This window comes from Chiroxiphia lanceolata, chromosome Z (genome assembly GCF_009829145.1).
Source record: "Chiroxiphia lanceolata isolate bChiLan1 chromosome Z, bChiLan1.pri, whole genome shotgun sequence".
Lineage (NCBI taxonomy): Eukaryota > Metazoa > Chordata > Aves > Passeriformes > Pipridae > Chiroxiphia > Chiroxiphia lanceolata.
In genome coordinates, this window is record NC_045671.1 from 73280120 (window position 1) to 73298211 (window position 18092).

An 18092-nucleotide genomic window follows, 5' to 3' on the forward strand; every position below is an offset into this window, starting at 1 on the left:
GGCAGACCTTTCAGGGTTACTTAATAACATATCTTGATTATTTTTTCCGTCTTATCTGTCAGCCAAATGTGGTGGTTGACAAGAAAAGGGGGAAAAAAGCTCATACTCTTGACACATAACGTGTCGCCTGATAACTAACAAAACCCTGATATAAACATTAGAATTGCTGAAGGCATTTTTCAGACTAAAAAAAAAAAACAAACACAAAACACAACCCCCTTCAGCCCACCCCAAAAAACCCCAACTGGAAAAATGAAGAGAATAATCCTGAAACACTAAAGAATTCACTGTAGTTATAAGTCTGGCAGAATTTGAAATACCTGGAAATAATGGATAACCTTAATAATAAACCATACCACAAAGATTTCCTATAATGTAATTCTTCCTACCTTTTTTACAGATCAGTGAATTTGGAATCCAGATCTATATCTTTTCAATTTCTTATAACTTAATAAGGGAGGAAGGAGCTTGTCAGTTCTTGGCAAGTTATGGTTGGGCAATCCAAATTCAGAGCTGACATCCAACTGTAAAAGGCTCCCATAATATGATCAGCTGTGGTCAGGTTTGGGATTGATTTGTGGCCCATTTCAAGCCCATTTATATATTATCCTATTTGGTAAAATAGAATGTACTTATTAGTGCTAAATTACTTAAGGAATAAGAGTTGAAAATGGAATTTTAGCTATCAGATCTCTGATGTCTGCGGTAGCTCATATAGTATATTGGCAGATATTGAATAAGAAAAAAAACCCAACAACATAATATTTCTGGTGCTTTTTTTCTAGAGACTATACTTTGTCTTCTGAACCATCAACACTCTGCTACCCAAGTGTAGATAAGTAAGAGTATCATACACTTGTATAGAGTATCATATATTTGTAAATTTGATTTTACCATTTTAAAATTACCCAAAGTCATTCTGTGTTAGTGTAGTTTAGAAAAGCATTCAATTTAACTTCCTCCCTCTCACCCCCAGCTAGGACTGTGATACTGTGGGTATACCCTGTACCAGTGTTGGAGAATAGAACATTCTTAGGGTTTTTTATTTGAAATAGTTATACGTTAATAGCTTTCTAAAAGTCCTAATTACCTACCAGAGGAGAAACTCCTCCATGAAACTTTAATATGTGAAACACATAAAAATTTTACAACTAGAAGAACTTGGACAACCTGCTATGTGTTATTTAGTGTCTGCCTGTACTAAGTGGGAGATGAGAGGTACAGGATAAAATGTCTCTGGTGGCAAAACTGGAAGAGCTTATTACACTGCTTTCCAACAAATACCTTTGTGGAATCTGACTTTTTAAACACCCTATTTTAATGTAACATCTGCTGCACTGCTGTAGCATTATGGTCTGACTAGGAGAGCAGCTTTATTTCTGTTTAAAATTATCTTTTTGCTGAGAACTTCAGTTAAATTTGATTATCAGCATTAAGATCATATTGACCTCCCTATCCAAATTTTATGTACTATATCTGCATTCCTTTTCATTTGTTGGCATAATTGTTGAAGGGTGTCTTATGCTTTTTTGTGAAGTTGTGGCTACTACTTTGGTCTTTTCTTAAGATACAAGACTAGTTTAGCCTTGGTAGGCAGAATATAATCTCTTCAAAAAACTGCAGTATTTGACACTTTCTACACTCCGTCAACACCGTTATTATTGCACAACTATAAAACTAACATTCTGGCAAAAGCAATTGGAAATGATTTCCTGTTGTTTAGCTTCTGGTTTTGTTATAGCCCAGTAAAAGAAAAGAGTGGTAACACAGTTACCACAGGTTGTTTCTTTTTACAAATGACAACTGAAAAAAAAGATTCAAATATTAGCGAATAATTAATAAACTATTCTTCTTTAATTATTAATTATCAGTTTCCCTGTCATTTACTTCTTTAATACCAAAGATCAATTCTCTCTAAATATTAGTTTTCAATGTGAAGAAATCTGTACTGGACTACATTTTCATTCCTCTGCTTAAGTAGACAGAATTTCTTCATAAAGACAGAAATCTGCAAACTCAAAAAATAAAATGTTATCATGTGGACAGCATAACATCTCAGAAGTTTCAAGCTCCAAATTCACATCTTTTAGAGGCAGACAGTGTGTTTTTATTCTTAGAGAGCTTTTAACCAGTTTGGCCTTGATCTTTGACTAAATCTCTTCAGGTTACCCAGGACTAAATAGAAATGAGTTCTTGAGTTCATAATTCCAGGTGTAATCCAGTTAGTAATGTACATTTCTTAGCCACCTGACATTTCTAAATCAAATAAGTAATATATTTTTAAAATTTAAGGGACTTTAAGAGATGTGTGTGGGTATATAATTGATTTTCTAATGAATACTGTCAGCTTCTCTTTTTTTAGTATATATACATATGAGATGTACATATATGTATATATATGCTGCATAATTTGTATACATATACAATGACAGTTAACAAAATCAATATTTAAAAGAAAGAAAATACTGTATAAATATTAATAAGTTGCACTGGTTTACATTAAGTTGCATTTTGTCTGTTCCTTAAAAAAAATTTTGTGTAGTGTTTTAAATGTTTTGATATTTATGAACTAAAAAATAGAGTTGGAATGATACTAGCCTCAGAAGTTGCATTTTAAAATTCATCAAGGTTTACAGCAGGAGTATTATTCTTCTGAAAGCTGTGGAAACTTTTCTACATAACAACTACTATGATTTATTTATTTTTACATATATTATATAACCTGATTCCAGTAGTTCTGCTCTCCATAATGACTGTCATTACAAGAAACTGTGATACTCTAAAAGGATGGGATCTGAATATGCATAAATACACAATTTTTAGTGTGAGAAAAGCTTATAAGTTAAACGTTTTATAAATAATACAGCTTAGTTATGCATTAGTTATACACCAGTTGTCTTAAAGCTGATGCAGATATTAAATTCCTGAATTTCTCATTTGGCTGTTGAGGTTGGTTGATTTAGTTTCATAAACATTATAATGATATTTTTGAAAATCACAAATGAGGACTAATGTCATTATAATAGTGTGGGAAAAAAAATAACAAAAAATCCAGATTGCTGAAAAATAAAGCCTGGTTCCAGGGATGAAATTTAAATGAGTGGAACTGCAGTTTTTCTTCATTGTTAGGTACCTTAATTAATAAATGTCCTCCAAAGCTGTATGAAACAATAATAAAACTCTGCTAATATTTATAGCTGTACTACTTATCATTTAAGCATTTAACCAACAGAGATGTTATCTTCTGATAATCAAGCCAGATGTGGTTATATTTGCTGATCATGAAATTCCATTAGTCTGGCTGAATTCTATTTTCCCTATGTTATTTTTTCTAATCATAATACTTATCCTCTCAGGGTTTATGCCAAAAAAACTGAGTCAGGAGTGAATGCTGTTTGTCCTTCTTTAATTTGAAATGTTCAAATCTCTTCTTACTCCTGAGGGCTTACTTCCAAATTATGTGGTGAAGTATTGACATCATAATCCATGAATTGTGAAAAACACAGATATTGCACAAATACACAAAACCAGAAATTTACTCAGATTTGAAGAATAGTGCATCTTATTTTTAGTTCTTTTTTATAAGAGTGGGAATATTAAACCATAGAAGGTAAATGATTAGTCAAATCATGACTTTCTGAAAGCTCCACAATAAATTTCTGTTTTCAACATTTTAACATTCAGATCAGTGTGGAAAAGATGATTGGAAACTAAACAGAGTGACTTAAGAAGAGCTATACTAACTTTCCATTCCAGTTGAGGATCTGGCATAATGTGTCATCAAGAGATGCAAATGAATAAAGTGCTGTGTTATGTGACAGATATTTGCCAGGCCCAGAGAGTGGTGGGGAATGGAGCTGCATCCAGTGGGGATCTGGTCACCAGTGGTGTCCCCCAGGGATCAGTGTTGGGCCCAGTTCTGTTTAATGTCTTTACTGATGATTTAGATGAGGAGATTGAGTCCACATCAGCAAATTTGCAGATGGCACCAAGCTGGGGGGGAGTGTGGATCAGCTGGAAGGCAGGAGGGCTCTGCAGAGGGACCTGGACAGGCTGGATCCATGGGCTGATTCCAACGGGATGAGGTTCAACCAGGCCAAGGGCCGGGTCCTGCACTTTGGTCACAACAACCCCCTGCAACCCCACGGGCTGGGACAGAGTGGCTGGAGAGCAGCCAGGCAGGAAGGGAGCTGGGAGTGGGGATGGACAGGAAGCTGAACAGGAGCCAGAGTGTGCCCAGGGGGACAAGAAGGCCAATGGATCCTGGCCTGGATCAGGAACAGTGTGGCCAACAGGTCCAGGGAAGTGATTCTTGCCCTGGACTCAGCACTGGTGAGGCCACCCCTGGAGTGCTGTGTCCAGTTCTGGGCCCTCAGCTCAGGAAGGACATTGAGGGGCTGGAGCAGGTCCAGAGGAGAGCAACGAGGCTGGGGAAGGGACTGGAGCACAAGTGCTGTGAGGAGAGGCTGAGGGAGCTGGGGCTGTTCAGCCTGGAGAAGAGGAGGCTCAGGGGAGACCTCCTCACTCTGCAACTCCCTGACAGGAGGGGGGAGCCAGGGGGGGTTGGTCTCTTTTCCCAGGCAACTCTCAGCAAGACAAGAGGGCTGGGTCTTCAGCTGTGCCAGGGGAGGTTTAGGTTTTTTATTAGAAAGAATTTCTTTCCAGAGATGGTAATCAAACACTGGAATGGGCTGCCCAGGGAAGTGATGGATTCTCCATCCCTGGAGGTTTTTAAGATGAGCCTGGATGTGGCCTCAGTGCCATGGGCTGGGAACCACAGCAGGGTTGGGTCAAGGGTTGAACTTGATGATCTCAGAGGTCCCTTCCAACCCAGCTGATTCTATGATTCTATAAGTGAACAGAATGCTGGGAATCAAACACCAAATTAGAGTAATACTGTATGTGTAGGAGATGTTGCACTTACCAGTTTCATCTCATCTTTTTGGGTGCTTGTCAGGTCAAGGAGCTCACAAATGTGCAGAAATGGAACTCCACTGGGACAGGCAGATTGTGACACTCATACCTTACACACAGTCAAAATGGAATCAGACCAGACATTTCAGTGGAGTTATGGATCACCTGTCAGTCTAGTGCAGGATATTTATATTCTTGTGTACATAAGATTTTTAAGGACCAGAAAGATGGTGCTGCACCCGTTCTTTTAAAAAAACATGTTCTCTTTGTGTGTGTCAGATCTTCATGCAGGCCCACAAGCAGATGGAGTTGGCCAGCATTCCCCTGCTGATAGCTGGAGTAATTTATACCCACAATAATGAAAATAAAACAGAGATTTTCTGTTTTAAATATACGCACTTAGATTATTTTTGCTTGGAAGCTGCAGGTGTCAATATTTGATCTGTTTGCTTTGCTGGACTAAATGCGCCATGTATGCTGAAACGGGTGCCAAAGTCAGTGAATCAGCGTTTTCAAGGCTGAAATAGAATTTCCAGAATTGAAAGTGAATTATGGAGGATTGATGTTAAAGCAGTGGTAAAAACAACAGGAGCAAACATGTTCATCTGCTCAAAGTTACTGTCCTGCTCATTTTCTGATAGAGTATACAAACATATCCCTCTGCTAAGTACAACTAGAGATGATATATCTAGTTATTTAGGATTTAGTTTGATATTATTTTTCTATTATTATTATTATTATTCAGTTATTATTTTTCAATTTGTTACCATTCTTTTTACAGTTGACTGCTATTGCTGTTTAACACTCTTCAAAGCAGTGTGCAAATGCTCAAGGAAATACAAGAATATCTGAAACATTCTTTACCTTTTTTTACAGGACAGTTTAGAAAAAAATTAATTATTCCATACTTGTGTCAATCTGCTGTTAATAAAGCCAGTATTTCCTATTAAAATTACAGAGGTGGATTTATATTTAAGAAGACGGGAACACAAACCATAAATGAATGTCAGGATCAGAGAAATATAATCTCGGTAGACATATTTTTGTGTTTTCGTGTAATTCACATCACTGAAGCTTGTAGTTGGAATTAGGAAATTTAATTTAATTACCCTGGAAAACATAATCAGAAACTGTCACAGTGGCAAATATTTAAAACACAGTCTTCTTGTGCCACATATACTAAGGCCAACTGATCAATACAGAATATTTTAAGCTTGTTTTCCTTTTATTTTAATTCTGAGACCAGAGTCAGTAAAATATTGGGATGGCACATTAGCCTGATGTGAACAGTGCTAAATGCAAAAGAACCAGGTTTAATTTGGTTTCAGATTTTGGTTTTGCATAAAATTGGGCAAGACCACTGAAGGAAAACAAGGATAGGTGGTCAGTGAAAGCAGCTGATATGTAAAGAACATGTAAAAAGTTATTAGCCTGAAAGGAGTTGAATAAGTTTATCAAATTGTGATGAACAGTGTATTTGAGCTAGAGATATTGTTTTCTTTGTTTCATTGTAGCAAATATTTATACAATAAATACGTATTTTCCATTTCCATTCCATTTGGTTTATATTAGCTGACATAATATACAAGTAGAAATCACATCAGTGCAGAACTTTAAGTGAGAATGCTGCTTAAACTCAGTGGTGTAGAAAGATGGCGGCAATGAGATCTTTTTTGTTTTTGTTTTCCCCAGGAAGTTTTCTATGCATCACCTACCTATGAACAAAAAGAACTCCTCAGGTAAAATTTACAGTGATGAGGTGTAAATGATCCTCACTTCACTGATGGAGAAAAAGAGAGAGAGAAGGTTAAAGATTAAAAATAGTGAATCAAACTTCACATGCAGCAGGGTTTACTAATACAGCATCTTAAACCTGGATATACCCAGAGACTAGAGAAAAAAAAGAGGACAGCACAATTTCATGAGTACCTTTTCCTAAGAATGAAACAATCTCCCAGATTAAGTCCAATCTTACTTTCAGCCTTGGACTATTGTCAGAATATGTACCAAAAAGGAATATACCTGCTAGTTATGTGAAGTCCCTAAAGACCAGTAAGGGAGATAGTTTGCTGTTGAAGTAAAAATGAATGGTAATATCCAAGAATGATGTAAAAGTTGCAATGAACTGGCACGGTTCCAAAATGATTTTTCCCAGGAAACATTGCCTGTGAAGAACAAGAACTTTTTCCCAGTGCAAGTCTGTTGGAAGGACATTTTTCTAGTACCTGTTTCCTGCTGGAGAAAAAAAAACACACCTTTTTAATATATTTCAGGAGCAGCTCAGGGTGGCTCAGAGTATATCCTACACAATTACAGCTTCATTACTTATAGAAAAATGTTTTACTCAAACTTGGGCTTTCCAGCTCACAGAAGAGGTGCTGCTCAGTGTAGACCACTTGTTCACAGTGCTTTGTGGTGTGCTGGTGATAAAAAAATCCCAGCAAAAAGTAGTGGCTTTGATATGTCTTTGAATCATTGCCAATGAGTTCTTTTGATAAACTATGTCAGTTTATCCAACTAGCTCCCTTGATGTATTTACACAATGATTAATTGAGGAGAAATGTATTCAGAGCCTTCTGAAGATGAAATGTAAAATGGGATTCACTGATTCACTCACTCATTCAACTTAGTTACTATTAACACAGAAGAGGGAGGATAAAATAAAGTTACCTACCTTGTTCTGACTCCCTGAAGCAAAGTAGATCAAAGTTTGTCATTATTAATACCATTTCTTAGTGTCTTTTTGTTGCACTGATTCAAATCCAAAATGCCTCTGAAATGCCTCTTGATATAGTAAGTGCTACTTGTCACAAATTATTATTAAACCTAATATTCATTTTATAACGCCTGTCACAATTCTGAAAGTTAAGTTCCTTATATATTAAATATTCTGACATTTGAAAAAATAAATGCAATCGCTCCTTCTCTTCTAAGATCATACCTGTTTTTTCCACTGATACTTAGTTTCAGAAGATCTTAAAATTAAGTTAGACCTTCCTACAAGATTAAGCTTGCTCTGCCTTTGAGGCCACTGAAGTAGCTGCTAAACCAACCTCCCTTAGAAAACTGTCTGACTGAAGCATTTATATAGCTCTTTTTCTGTTCTGCCTAGCTCAGAATTTGCTGATTTTTTTTAATACTTCTGGTTCCCATTGACAAAGCTCTGCATGCCTATGCACACCTGTGAAATACTGCGCAAAAAATATAGCTTTCTTACATGGATAAACCAAAAAGTAGCTGTTATTTCTATACTTACTTCTGGAAATTAGTCAGATAAATTCCTCTCATTCTTCAAATTTTAAGAGGCAAGAATTCGTCACTCATTTCTTGACCACAAAGTTAACTCATTATAGCTTTCAGAAAGAGATACATTATTTAAACCATACTAAAATAGAGGGGAAACTGCAAAGAATGTTTAACTTTGAGATTGAGGAGACAGACTGGTCTTGGCATTCTTCAGTGTGTCTTTCAACACCAAAAACAGTGTAATCCTGCTTCTCTATCCATAAATGATATCTTGTGAAAATATGGTAGAGTTCAACCTGTTTTACCTGCACAGACAGAGCATCCTGCTACAGATCAAAAGGCAAAAGATGAAGCAGCTCTCATAAAAAGTGGTTGAACATTACTATGCAGAAATTTTATATATGAAGCAGTTCCTGCACAACTGGCTTCTGATCTAGCTGTCCCAGTCTGCCACTTTCCATCTGTGTTAAAAAAATGATACTGTGTCCAGTATTTCTTATTCATAGCTCAGGGTCCCTCATCTCTTCTAAGTTTTACTTTCCCTGGTTTCAAATTTTGAGGCTTATATCTGTGTTTTATCATTGAAATACCACTCAGAACAGCTTTGTTGTGATAGCTTTTTCATAGCCTGTCTGAAAAACTAGCTAAGTTGTGATTTAGATTGATTGGAACCTTTGACTATTTAGGTTCTTCCTGATAATTACTTTTCTGGCACTTTGTTGGGCTAACAAATGCGAGCATGAGCTCTATTTCTTGAATTGCCTGATTTAAGCATAAGAGAACTAAAATCTAGAAAAAACAAGCATTTGATCCAAGCGGTACTTCTACTCTAGACACTTTTTTAAGGGTCCCAGAGGGTTGTCACCTGGTAGCAATGCATCAGCACCATTTATCAGACGTTGCTCCCCACTCCCCATCCTTCTCATCAGTCAATAAACTCTTAAAGAACAAAACCCTTGTACTCTTTATCTAAGTATAAGCCTACAGTTTTATAGTTCTCGATTTATGAAAGATGGCGCCTTGCGTTTCAGCTTGAGAAATGAAATTACTTCTTACTTTGGTACTTTAGTGGGAGTTGAATACTGTAAACCACTTCATTTGACTTTTTAAAGCCTAGGAAGCCTCAGTTGTCAAATATTCGCGTGTAGAAAATCAGCTTTGTAATAAGTAGAGGCAAATTCATCCCTGGTGCAGCTTTATTGACTTGAAATTAAAACCAGCTTCTGTTAAATGATCCATATGGGAAATACAGAGTTTGATTAATCAAAAGAAAGTATCCTTTCTTATGTGTGTTAGTTTTAAACCTGGACTTCTACTAATATGCATTGCTTCGAGTTACTGCAATTAAATATACACAAAATTGACTGAATTTGAAAGTGGTTTAAATGGTGGTGCTGATATAATGAACTGTGAGTTCATTATATGAGTGTGAACTGCTTTGTGCTTTACTTAACAACACAGGCAATCGTAGTTATAGAGCAGGAGAAGCAAAAAGTGGGGTGCTGTTCATACCAAGGGGAAAATCTTTGAACCAGTTTCTATTCTATGTAGTTCAGAGTTTTTATAATGAAGCAAAAGGGACCTGGCAGCCTGATGACCACAGAGAGCCAGTTTGAGAAGCTTAAGTATCAGCTAATACATTTTCTGCCGGAAAGGTCAAGTTTTATACCTCATATAGCACTCCAGATCCACTGTAGCAATATTCTTTCTGTCGAGGATTTGAGTTTTTGGACCTTTTCTCAGCCATTCTAGTTCTATTCCTTTGTAGCTACTTGCTAATCTTGCTGATTTTTTTTTTTTTTCCATTTTCAATGTCTTAGTGATAATGGTATGGTCACCCCAGTGAAGTTAAGGAATTATGAAAATACATACTCTTTAAACACATATCCTACCAGACAAGAGCTAGAATAATGAAATAATACCCATTCAGTATTTTGATGTGTTTATATTCATGGTTGTGGGGGAAGGCAGAAGATATTTGACCTCCAGAAGCAAGGAAAATAATATAATAGAATTAAAACTACATATGAAGTGCATAAGAAGGGAAGTCTAGAAATACAGGCTATCTGAAGGAAAGCAGGTTGTCTCCTATAAATTTAGTACCAACATCCAGAACATCTTCCGGTCAGCAATCTTGTTTATGGTTTGACAATTGAAATGACTGAAGAAACAGAAATCAAGCGTAATGGAAATTTATAGGCAAAATTCGAAAAACAAAAGATGCACGATTGCTTCAATTTTAATCTAATCAATTTTAATATGTTAAAAATATCAAAATATCAAAATACTAGGACATTTTTTCATCATTTAATAATCAGTTTATTTATGAATATCACATAAAATGAAGAGGTAGGAGGTTACTAAATGTGTTCAGTAAGTTAGTGTGCTTTAAAGAGAATTACACTGCATGTGTACAAATGTGTTTTACCAGCATTGGTATTTAAAAATTAAAATAGGGATGATAAATGAAAGGAAAACATATTATGTATTAGCTATGTGTTCAACTTCAAGTCAGCATGTTCTTCAGAAAAAGTAACTCTGCAATGCTTTGGGGTTTTAACAGGAATCAAGCATGAAACTTTCATGCTTTGCCAGATTGAATGTGGTTTTTTGGTATGGTGCATGCAGATAACCTCAATATTGGCAAGAGACAGTGGAAAATAAAGAGGGTTAAACACCTACTGAGACAAAGTTAAAAAAAATAACTCTAGATACAGGTTGTCTTCCCTGTGAACATTATTTTTCTGATTTGCTGTTAGTTCACAACAAAAGATGTTTCATTAGTGACTGTTAGAACATACACTCAATAAATGAAGAAAATGTGTACTTTAGATAAATGACACGGGCAAAAAGAAGAGTTAGAGAGTTAAAGTGAAGAATTCAAAGTCAATTATTCAGGAAGTTTAAGGATGACAAAATTACGTTCCTGTAAATCTTAGCATGTCTCTGTGTGTTCATGTATTTTGTCAAAGTTTTGATGAACATATGAGTGTGTTGCACTCCTTGGATTTATTTGCTTCCCCGCAGAGTGTCTTTAGGAGATCTCTTTCCAGATCTCCCCAGACACAACCACACCATGCAGCACAAACATCTGGCAAACCTTTCTGGTTTTCAACAAGATCCTTCTGACACCTATTATGCAGCCAGTCACAGCAAAAAGTGACTGCAATTTGTCGCACTCATCAGTCTTGCTGCAAGGACAGGACACACTGTAAAACAGATGATAAAACACTGGGTGAGGAGCTAACATGCTCTACTAGTGTTTATTGCAGGACTGTGATCATTCTGGCTCTTCTCTGGTAGGATATATATTTGAAGAGTACGTATTTTTTCCTCTCTGTGATGGTGCAGTAGCAGTCAGATGCTGGGAGGACAGCTGGCTGCTGGACAGGCAGACGGGAGAGCTCCTGAGGAGCCTTTGGCAGATGAAAGCATCGTGTGAACCAGAGCATTGCAGTGCTTCAGGAAACATACTGCAGTTCCTGAGTGGTGGTCCAGGCTGTGACTTCACTTTGTTGGAGGCATCATGCATTTTAGGAAGAAATTCTTTCCAGAGAGGGTGATCAGCCATTGGAATGGGCTGCCCAGGGAAGTGGGGGATTCTCCGTCCCTGGAGGTTTTTAAGATGAGACTGGATGTGGCATCAGTGCCATGGTCTGGGAACCACGGCGGGGTTGGATCAAGGGTTGGACTTGATGATCTTGGAGGTCCCTTCCGACCCAGCTGATTCTGTGAGTCTATGATTCTATGCTGCTTTTGCTCCGTGGTTATTCTGCATGGGTTTTATGTTGCATTGGTCACTAGAGGGCTGACACGTGGCTTCTGGGACTGCATCTTTACTGTAATCCCTCAAATCAACTAACATTAGCTGGCAGTAGAACACTGTGTATCTGTGCTTCCTTCTCTTCTTTCTGTGGAATGTAGTGTAGCATGTTGTGGTGAGAGTTTTGAAACAAAGGTCTTTTCACCTTGGAACCCAGAGAAGAAACTTGGCTACTCTCTCCTCCTGCCAAAGAGGACCACGTGGCTGGGTCCTTCTCTGGGAAACCTCCAGCGAGGAGCCCACATTCAAGCTCTGTTAATTGGCACCCAACATGGAGCAACCTGGGATTAAGAGTCTCGTGCTCTACCAACTGAGCTAGCCAGGCATAGCTAAAGAGTCATTTGCCTGTACAGCACTCCATAATTCACGTCCTAATATGTCCCATTCCTGGTATGATATGCGGCTGGGTAGCACGTGGTTGTGTTTTGAAATCCATTTAATCAGTGCTTTTAAAGAGTCCTTGTCTAACAGGTGTCCATGCAAATATATAAGATTTTTAAGCGTTTGTAAGTATTGCGCTCCCACTTTGAAGATAGAGCCCCCATGAATGTGACAAAATAGAGTTCTTGAACTGTACAGCTGCGGGCCTACCTTCTGAGTTCTGTAGGTCGAAATCCAATGCTGAGTTGCAGAGTCTGTCTGAGCGGGAAGCCAAGAATCACTTTGTCACCTGTGCCCGGGGACGTCCAAGGAAATCTCTACACGGTAGAAAATGTCGTTGGGGTCCGGTTGATGGACACCAATTAACAGAGCTTGAATGTGGACTCCCCTCTGGAGGTTTCCCAGAGAAGCACCCAGCCACGCAGTCTTCTTTGGCAGGAGGAGAGAGCAGCCAAGTTTCTTCCCTGGGTTCCAAGGCAAAAAGACCTTTATTTCGAAACTCCCACAGTTTATGTGGGCTCGGGGGGAGGGCAAGAAGAAGGGACATGATTGTGCCAAGGTCCAAGGGAAAGGGTGCCACGGTCCAAGGGGTGATGGGGCCGTGACACAGCACAGACGGGTCTGGAGACAAAATACAGGTGCAAATGGAATGCTTTATTGAGGGGAGTCGGGGTTTTATGAGTTCAGGCAGGGTAGAGCATGAGACAGACAATCAAGGGAACAAATTGAGGTAGAGACACAGGCGAAGGGGCAGAATGTGGGAGGAACCAGGGAAGAAAAGGTCGAATGGTAACTTTGCAGCTTCTTCAGCCTATCAGAGAGGGGAGCAGGGAAGTAGGGAGCAGGCAGAACTCATGGCAAGCCCGGACATACCCAGGCTGTGCACTGTGTAGTGTGGATATAATGCAATATACATATCTGAAAACACATAATAACGGTAAAGTCCATATAATAACTGTAAGATCCGTATAATAAAGTCCTGTCAATTGCTGTATGGTTTTTTCCACACCTGGAACCTCTCCCATCCTGAATCTTGTTCCTTCACAAAAGGGAATGGCTTGAGGGCTCTGCTGACCAATGGGGGATACAGGAGGACCGGGTTCCAGTAACAGAACCCGGGACTGGGGAAAGGCGGATGAGGCAGCTGATCCCGCTTTGCAGAGGCGGAGTGTGTGATTGGGAAGGGGAGACAACGTGGGTCCGGGGAGAACCCGTACAATAGAAAACATAAGTAGTTGTTGTTTTTCTGCTTTGCTCAATCCTGGGAAGCCACCGCTGTGATGGACTCGTTTCTATAGCTGTTCTTTCCAGGCTTTGTAATCCCGGCGTTTGCCTACAGCCTGTCTGATGGTGCCTCGCAAAAGCTTCTGGAAAATGCAGTACTAAAGACAGGAGTATCTTCCTCAGGCTGGCAGCAAGTAGTACTGTCATAACTGACTTTTTACTTACTTCTTCATTTACATCTTTATAACTTCTATCGCTTCATTCTAAGTTCTGCAGTTTCACCAAGCAAAAATGCTTTTGGCAGAAGGGTTTTAAGAATTATGTACTCAGTACAGCCTGCCAGACCACTGCTGTAGACTAGAATACAACCCTGCCTTTCAAGTGGAAAGTTCAAAAATGTCACCAAGCTTTGCCCAGTGACACAGTATTCTGAGAAGACTTTGAATAAAAATATTAAAATTTTGGAAAAAAATATTAAAAAATCTACACGGTGTTTAACTCCACACATAGTTTTAATCCCATCATGTTTTAATTAACTCATAAATGTGTGGACAAAGATATTTTACATATGTGGAGTTGTATGCATTTCTTTCAGTATTTCCACTTACTTTGCCCTGTAGAATGAACCTCACGTTTTGTGTGTTATGAACACCCATGTGAATCCCACTATATATTTAAATGACAGTTTTACATACCTAAGTAAAAATTCTTTTTTTTTTTTTTCTTTTTTTTCCCTGGAGTAGATAATGTTAAGAATTTGAATCATGACTCTGAACAGAAGTAAACCATATGTGTTATTTTGCTTGTGATTTTTCTACATCTTGAAACCTATTCAAGCATAAGATTGGATTGCAGCTACTTCTGCATTAGACAGTGTTTAGTGATTGTTGTGGGAACTAGATATATCTGTTCTTGTTCTATGCATGTGTGCTTTAAGAACTTTTCAAGGTGCCTCTTGTGTTTATCTGTGTTAGAGCTAAATCTGAGCTTACGAAATGGTGCTTTTATAATTTTTGTCACACTATTCTTTATTAAAGATCACCAGATGTTACAGATACTTGCAGATTTTGCAAAGTAGTTTCATAAACCAATATTTTTTTTCTTGTGAGATTATTTGAGACCTACCGTGGCCTTTACCACCCGGCTTTATAGACAAACAAGTAGCATGATCTGAATAAAGAAAGGCAAACAAGGGAAGACACAGGGGCACTGAATTGATATGATGTCCTTCTTCCTTTCATCGTCTTTCTGATTAGTTAAAATGCTGGAGGAATGTAGCTCTTATGTTTTGAATGAAATTTTATGTTTGCAAAGGGTTGTGTCTGTGATTGAACTACATGTGTATGCTTCATACTGTCTTACTGTTTTGCCTACAAATTTCTTGGTCCCTTTAAGAGGCACGTGCAAATTTGTCATCCAAATAGTCTTTATTTCTTCACATGCAAGTCAATATATCCAGGCCTCACAGAACAGAATCATGCAGACTCATTTAGGGTAGACAGGGCCTCAGGAGATCTTCTAGTCTGCATAAAATTAAACTGAGATGTATAAAATAAAAAAGACAGAATTCAGAATTTTTTACTTGAAGGGTCTAATTGGTTAAAAATTACTCGGTAAAATTCATTACAGAATTTAGAGAGAGAAAAAAAAGGTGTGAATCAATTCACAATGATCTCACTTGTTACATTTGGTTACGAATATCAAGTAATTTGTATAAATTTTTATAACACTTGCTAAATAACACCAAGACAGTTTTGGTGCAACTGTATCTTGAATTAGAAGCATAGAATCATAGAATAGTGTGAGTTGGAAAGGACCATTAAAGACCACCTAGTTTCAACCCCCTGCCTTGGACAAGGTCGTCTTTCATTAGATTGGGTCGCTCAAATAAACTAATTTATTTTCGCAAGTTTTGTGTCATATACACATATATATACAAGTTTTGTGTTAACATCCTTATTTTTAGGAATACATTTCACTCCTTCTCATTCTTTTTAAGGTGCTGGTGGCTGGTCTCCACTCGTGTCCAATAAATATCAATGGCTTCAGATTGACCTCGGCGAAAGAACCGAAATTACTGCTGTTGCTACTCAAGGTGGTTATGGGAGCTCAGATTGGGTAACAAGTTACCTTCTGATGTTCAGTGACAGTGGAAGAAACTGGAAGCAGTATCGTCAGGAAGAAAGCATTTGGGTATGTTCTTTCAATAATGAGAATTAAGTTTCTGCAGAAGACTTAAAAGAGACTTGTTGTAAATCTAAGCAAGGCAGTGGAATATGAAGAACTACACCTGAAGTGTGTAGATAATTAAATGTACAAAGTAATTTAGCTTTTGAGAGATGAAAGACTGTAAAAAGCCAACAAACATCAAAACTCTTGCTGTAGCAATACTCCATTAAGACAGAAGGAATTATTTTGAGGACTGAAACCGTGCTACAAATCTCTTTTGTCTTGCTATATATGGCAAAGTTCTTTTCCCAAAAGTGTTGATCCCATTGCATGAAATTTGTCTTTTATTTAGGGGAAGAAAACCAAAACAAAGCAAAACACTTGCTTTATTTTTTCTGGAACATTAAATCTAATTGTAAGGATAAAACGAAACAACACAAAGAAATTAAAATCTTAACCCAACAAATCCCAGTTTGTTTAAAAGAAAGAAAGCAATATTTAATTTTTGGTCATCAAATTCAGAGCCTAATTTCTGATGCTTGAGGACATTTATCTCTGATTATCCTTGTAGCTAGTAATAATAATTAATAAGCCTTGCAAAACTCATCATTGGTGTGAATTTTAATGAAAACAAAGGTTATACAATACCAGAGAGATGATGCCCGAAATCCATATGAAAAAGTGGACTATATGGTTGTATACAAGGGTTGCATCTTTCCTTGATCCCGAATGATTAGCAGCTTGGACTAAAGAAAGAATATTGGAACTTGTGGTATATTATTTTATCCTATCGAGTTAATTCTGTTCTTGTGTCCATACGTAGAGCTGATTAATTTCTAAATTTTTCTAAACTTTCAGTTGTTCCTTGCCCCAGTTAAACATTATGTTAATATGTATTTAATTTTCTGCATTTTAATTTTGTTGACTTTTAATTCAAAATGTTCTAGTCACTCTTATTGTCAAAACCCATCTACGGTATAATGAGATTATCCAGTGTTTTATTTGTTGCATAATTATCCTTCTTTTTGAATTTGCTACATACTTCTGCTTCAGATTGTGTTTTCATAACAAAGGGAAATAAATGAGTTTCTAATCCATATGGCTGTGGGGAGTGAAAAGAAAATCAATCTTCCAAATGACAAATGAGCATAAGCTGCTACAATATTGTCTTTGCTCATCTTAAAACAGACTGATAAAACATATCTGAGAGGTAGTGCAGCTCGAGCTCTTCAGAGAAGGCTCTTTTGAAATCCCATATTGGTATTACAAACAGTGATGTAGATAGTTATTTCTTGAATATTGCCACCGGTAAAATATCAAATAAAAGTTCTGAAAAAAATAGGTAAATGCTGATGAAGACATTGGATAAGGAGGTTGTTAGATCTGTAGAGGGGAAGAGCAGAGCTTCAATGCTATTATCCAAAACTTAATAAAAAATGATTATTTCAATGATTGCAATGCAGATTGAAGGTATGGCTTGCAGGCAGTGATGCATAATTCAAGGATGGAAACCATCAAATTCAAGGATGGAAACCATCAAATTCAAGGATGGTCTATTGATCTTTTTTATGTATCTTTATTTAGGAGTTCTGCTTCTAGGAAAATAAATTTTCTCTTCTCTAAACCAATATGTAGGCATAGTCTTGTAGTGAAACTCTTAAATCTCTATTTATTTTATGGATTTCCTCTGCCTGTTATCTCTATAAGCTGTCTTTGGAAATGAAGTGCTCATTTTCATTACAGGCAAGACCATCCCACGTTTTATGACAGTTGCTGCATTACTGTGTTATTTCTACCCTGTTTTTAATGGAATCATTACCCTGTTACAAGACTGCTTAGAACAAGTATGGTTTTTGGTTATTTTTAATAATGAGGGATAACGCCCAGTTTTGAGGACCATGTGTGGAAATCTTCTCTAGGTAAGGATTTTCACCTTGTAACAATTCTTCCTAGACTTAAGCAGAAAAGATACTTCTCTTATCTGCACATTCACAGCTCCCTACTTTTTGTTTTTCTTTTCAGATGTTAGTTTTGAATTGTCTTTGTGTCCTTATGGTTTATCTTAAAGTTCTGAAGCTCCTGTCATTGGTGCAGCTGTAGGACTTTTTTTCATTTACTGTAAAGTTTTTGTAACAACTGAGATGAAAGAGGACTATCTAGACATCTACAAATGATCTAGTTATGAAAACTCTCTTTGCAGACTGTGGAAAGGGCATTGTTTTTTCCAAGACTGGTTCCTTTTACCTCAGGTGTCTTTGTTAGGTTGAAGTGAACCATGTAGAACTATTTCATTTTCATTTCATCGCCTGTTGGTGCTGAATTTGGATGTAGACAC

At 37.4% G+C, this 18092-nt stretch overlaps 1 protein-coding gene across 2 annotated transcripts in view; it reads left to right on the top strand.

Annotated features, from left to right (window-relative positions):
* The window catches only part of LOC116780374 (contactin-associated protein-like 4), a 202069-nt gene that overhangs the window by 59525 nt on the left and 124452 nt on the right, over window positions 1-18092 (top strand). For both annotated transcript variants that reach the window (XM_032675302.1, XM_032675301.1), the window contains exon 3: window positions 15588-15781. In XM_032675302.1, the coding sequence (XP_032531193.1) occupies window positions 15588-15781 (194 nt within the window). The remainder of the gene's footprint in view (window positions 1-15587; window positions 15782-18092) is intronic.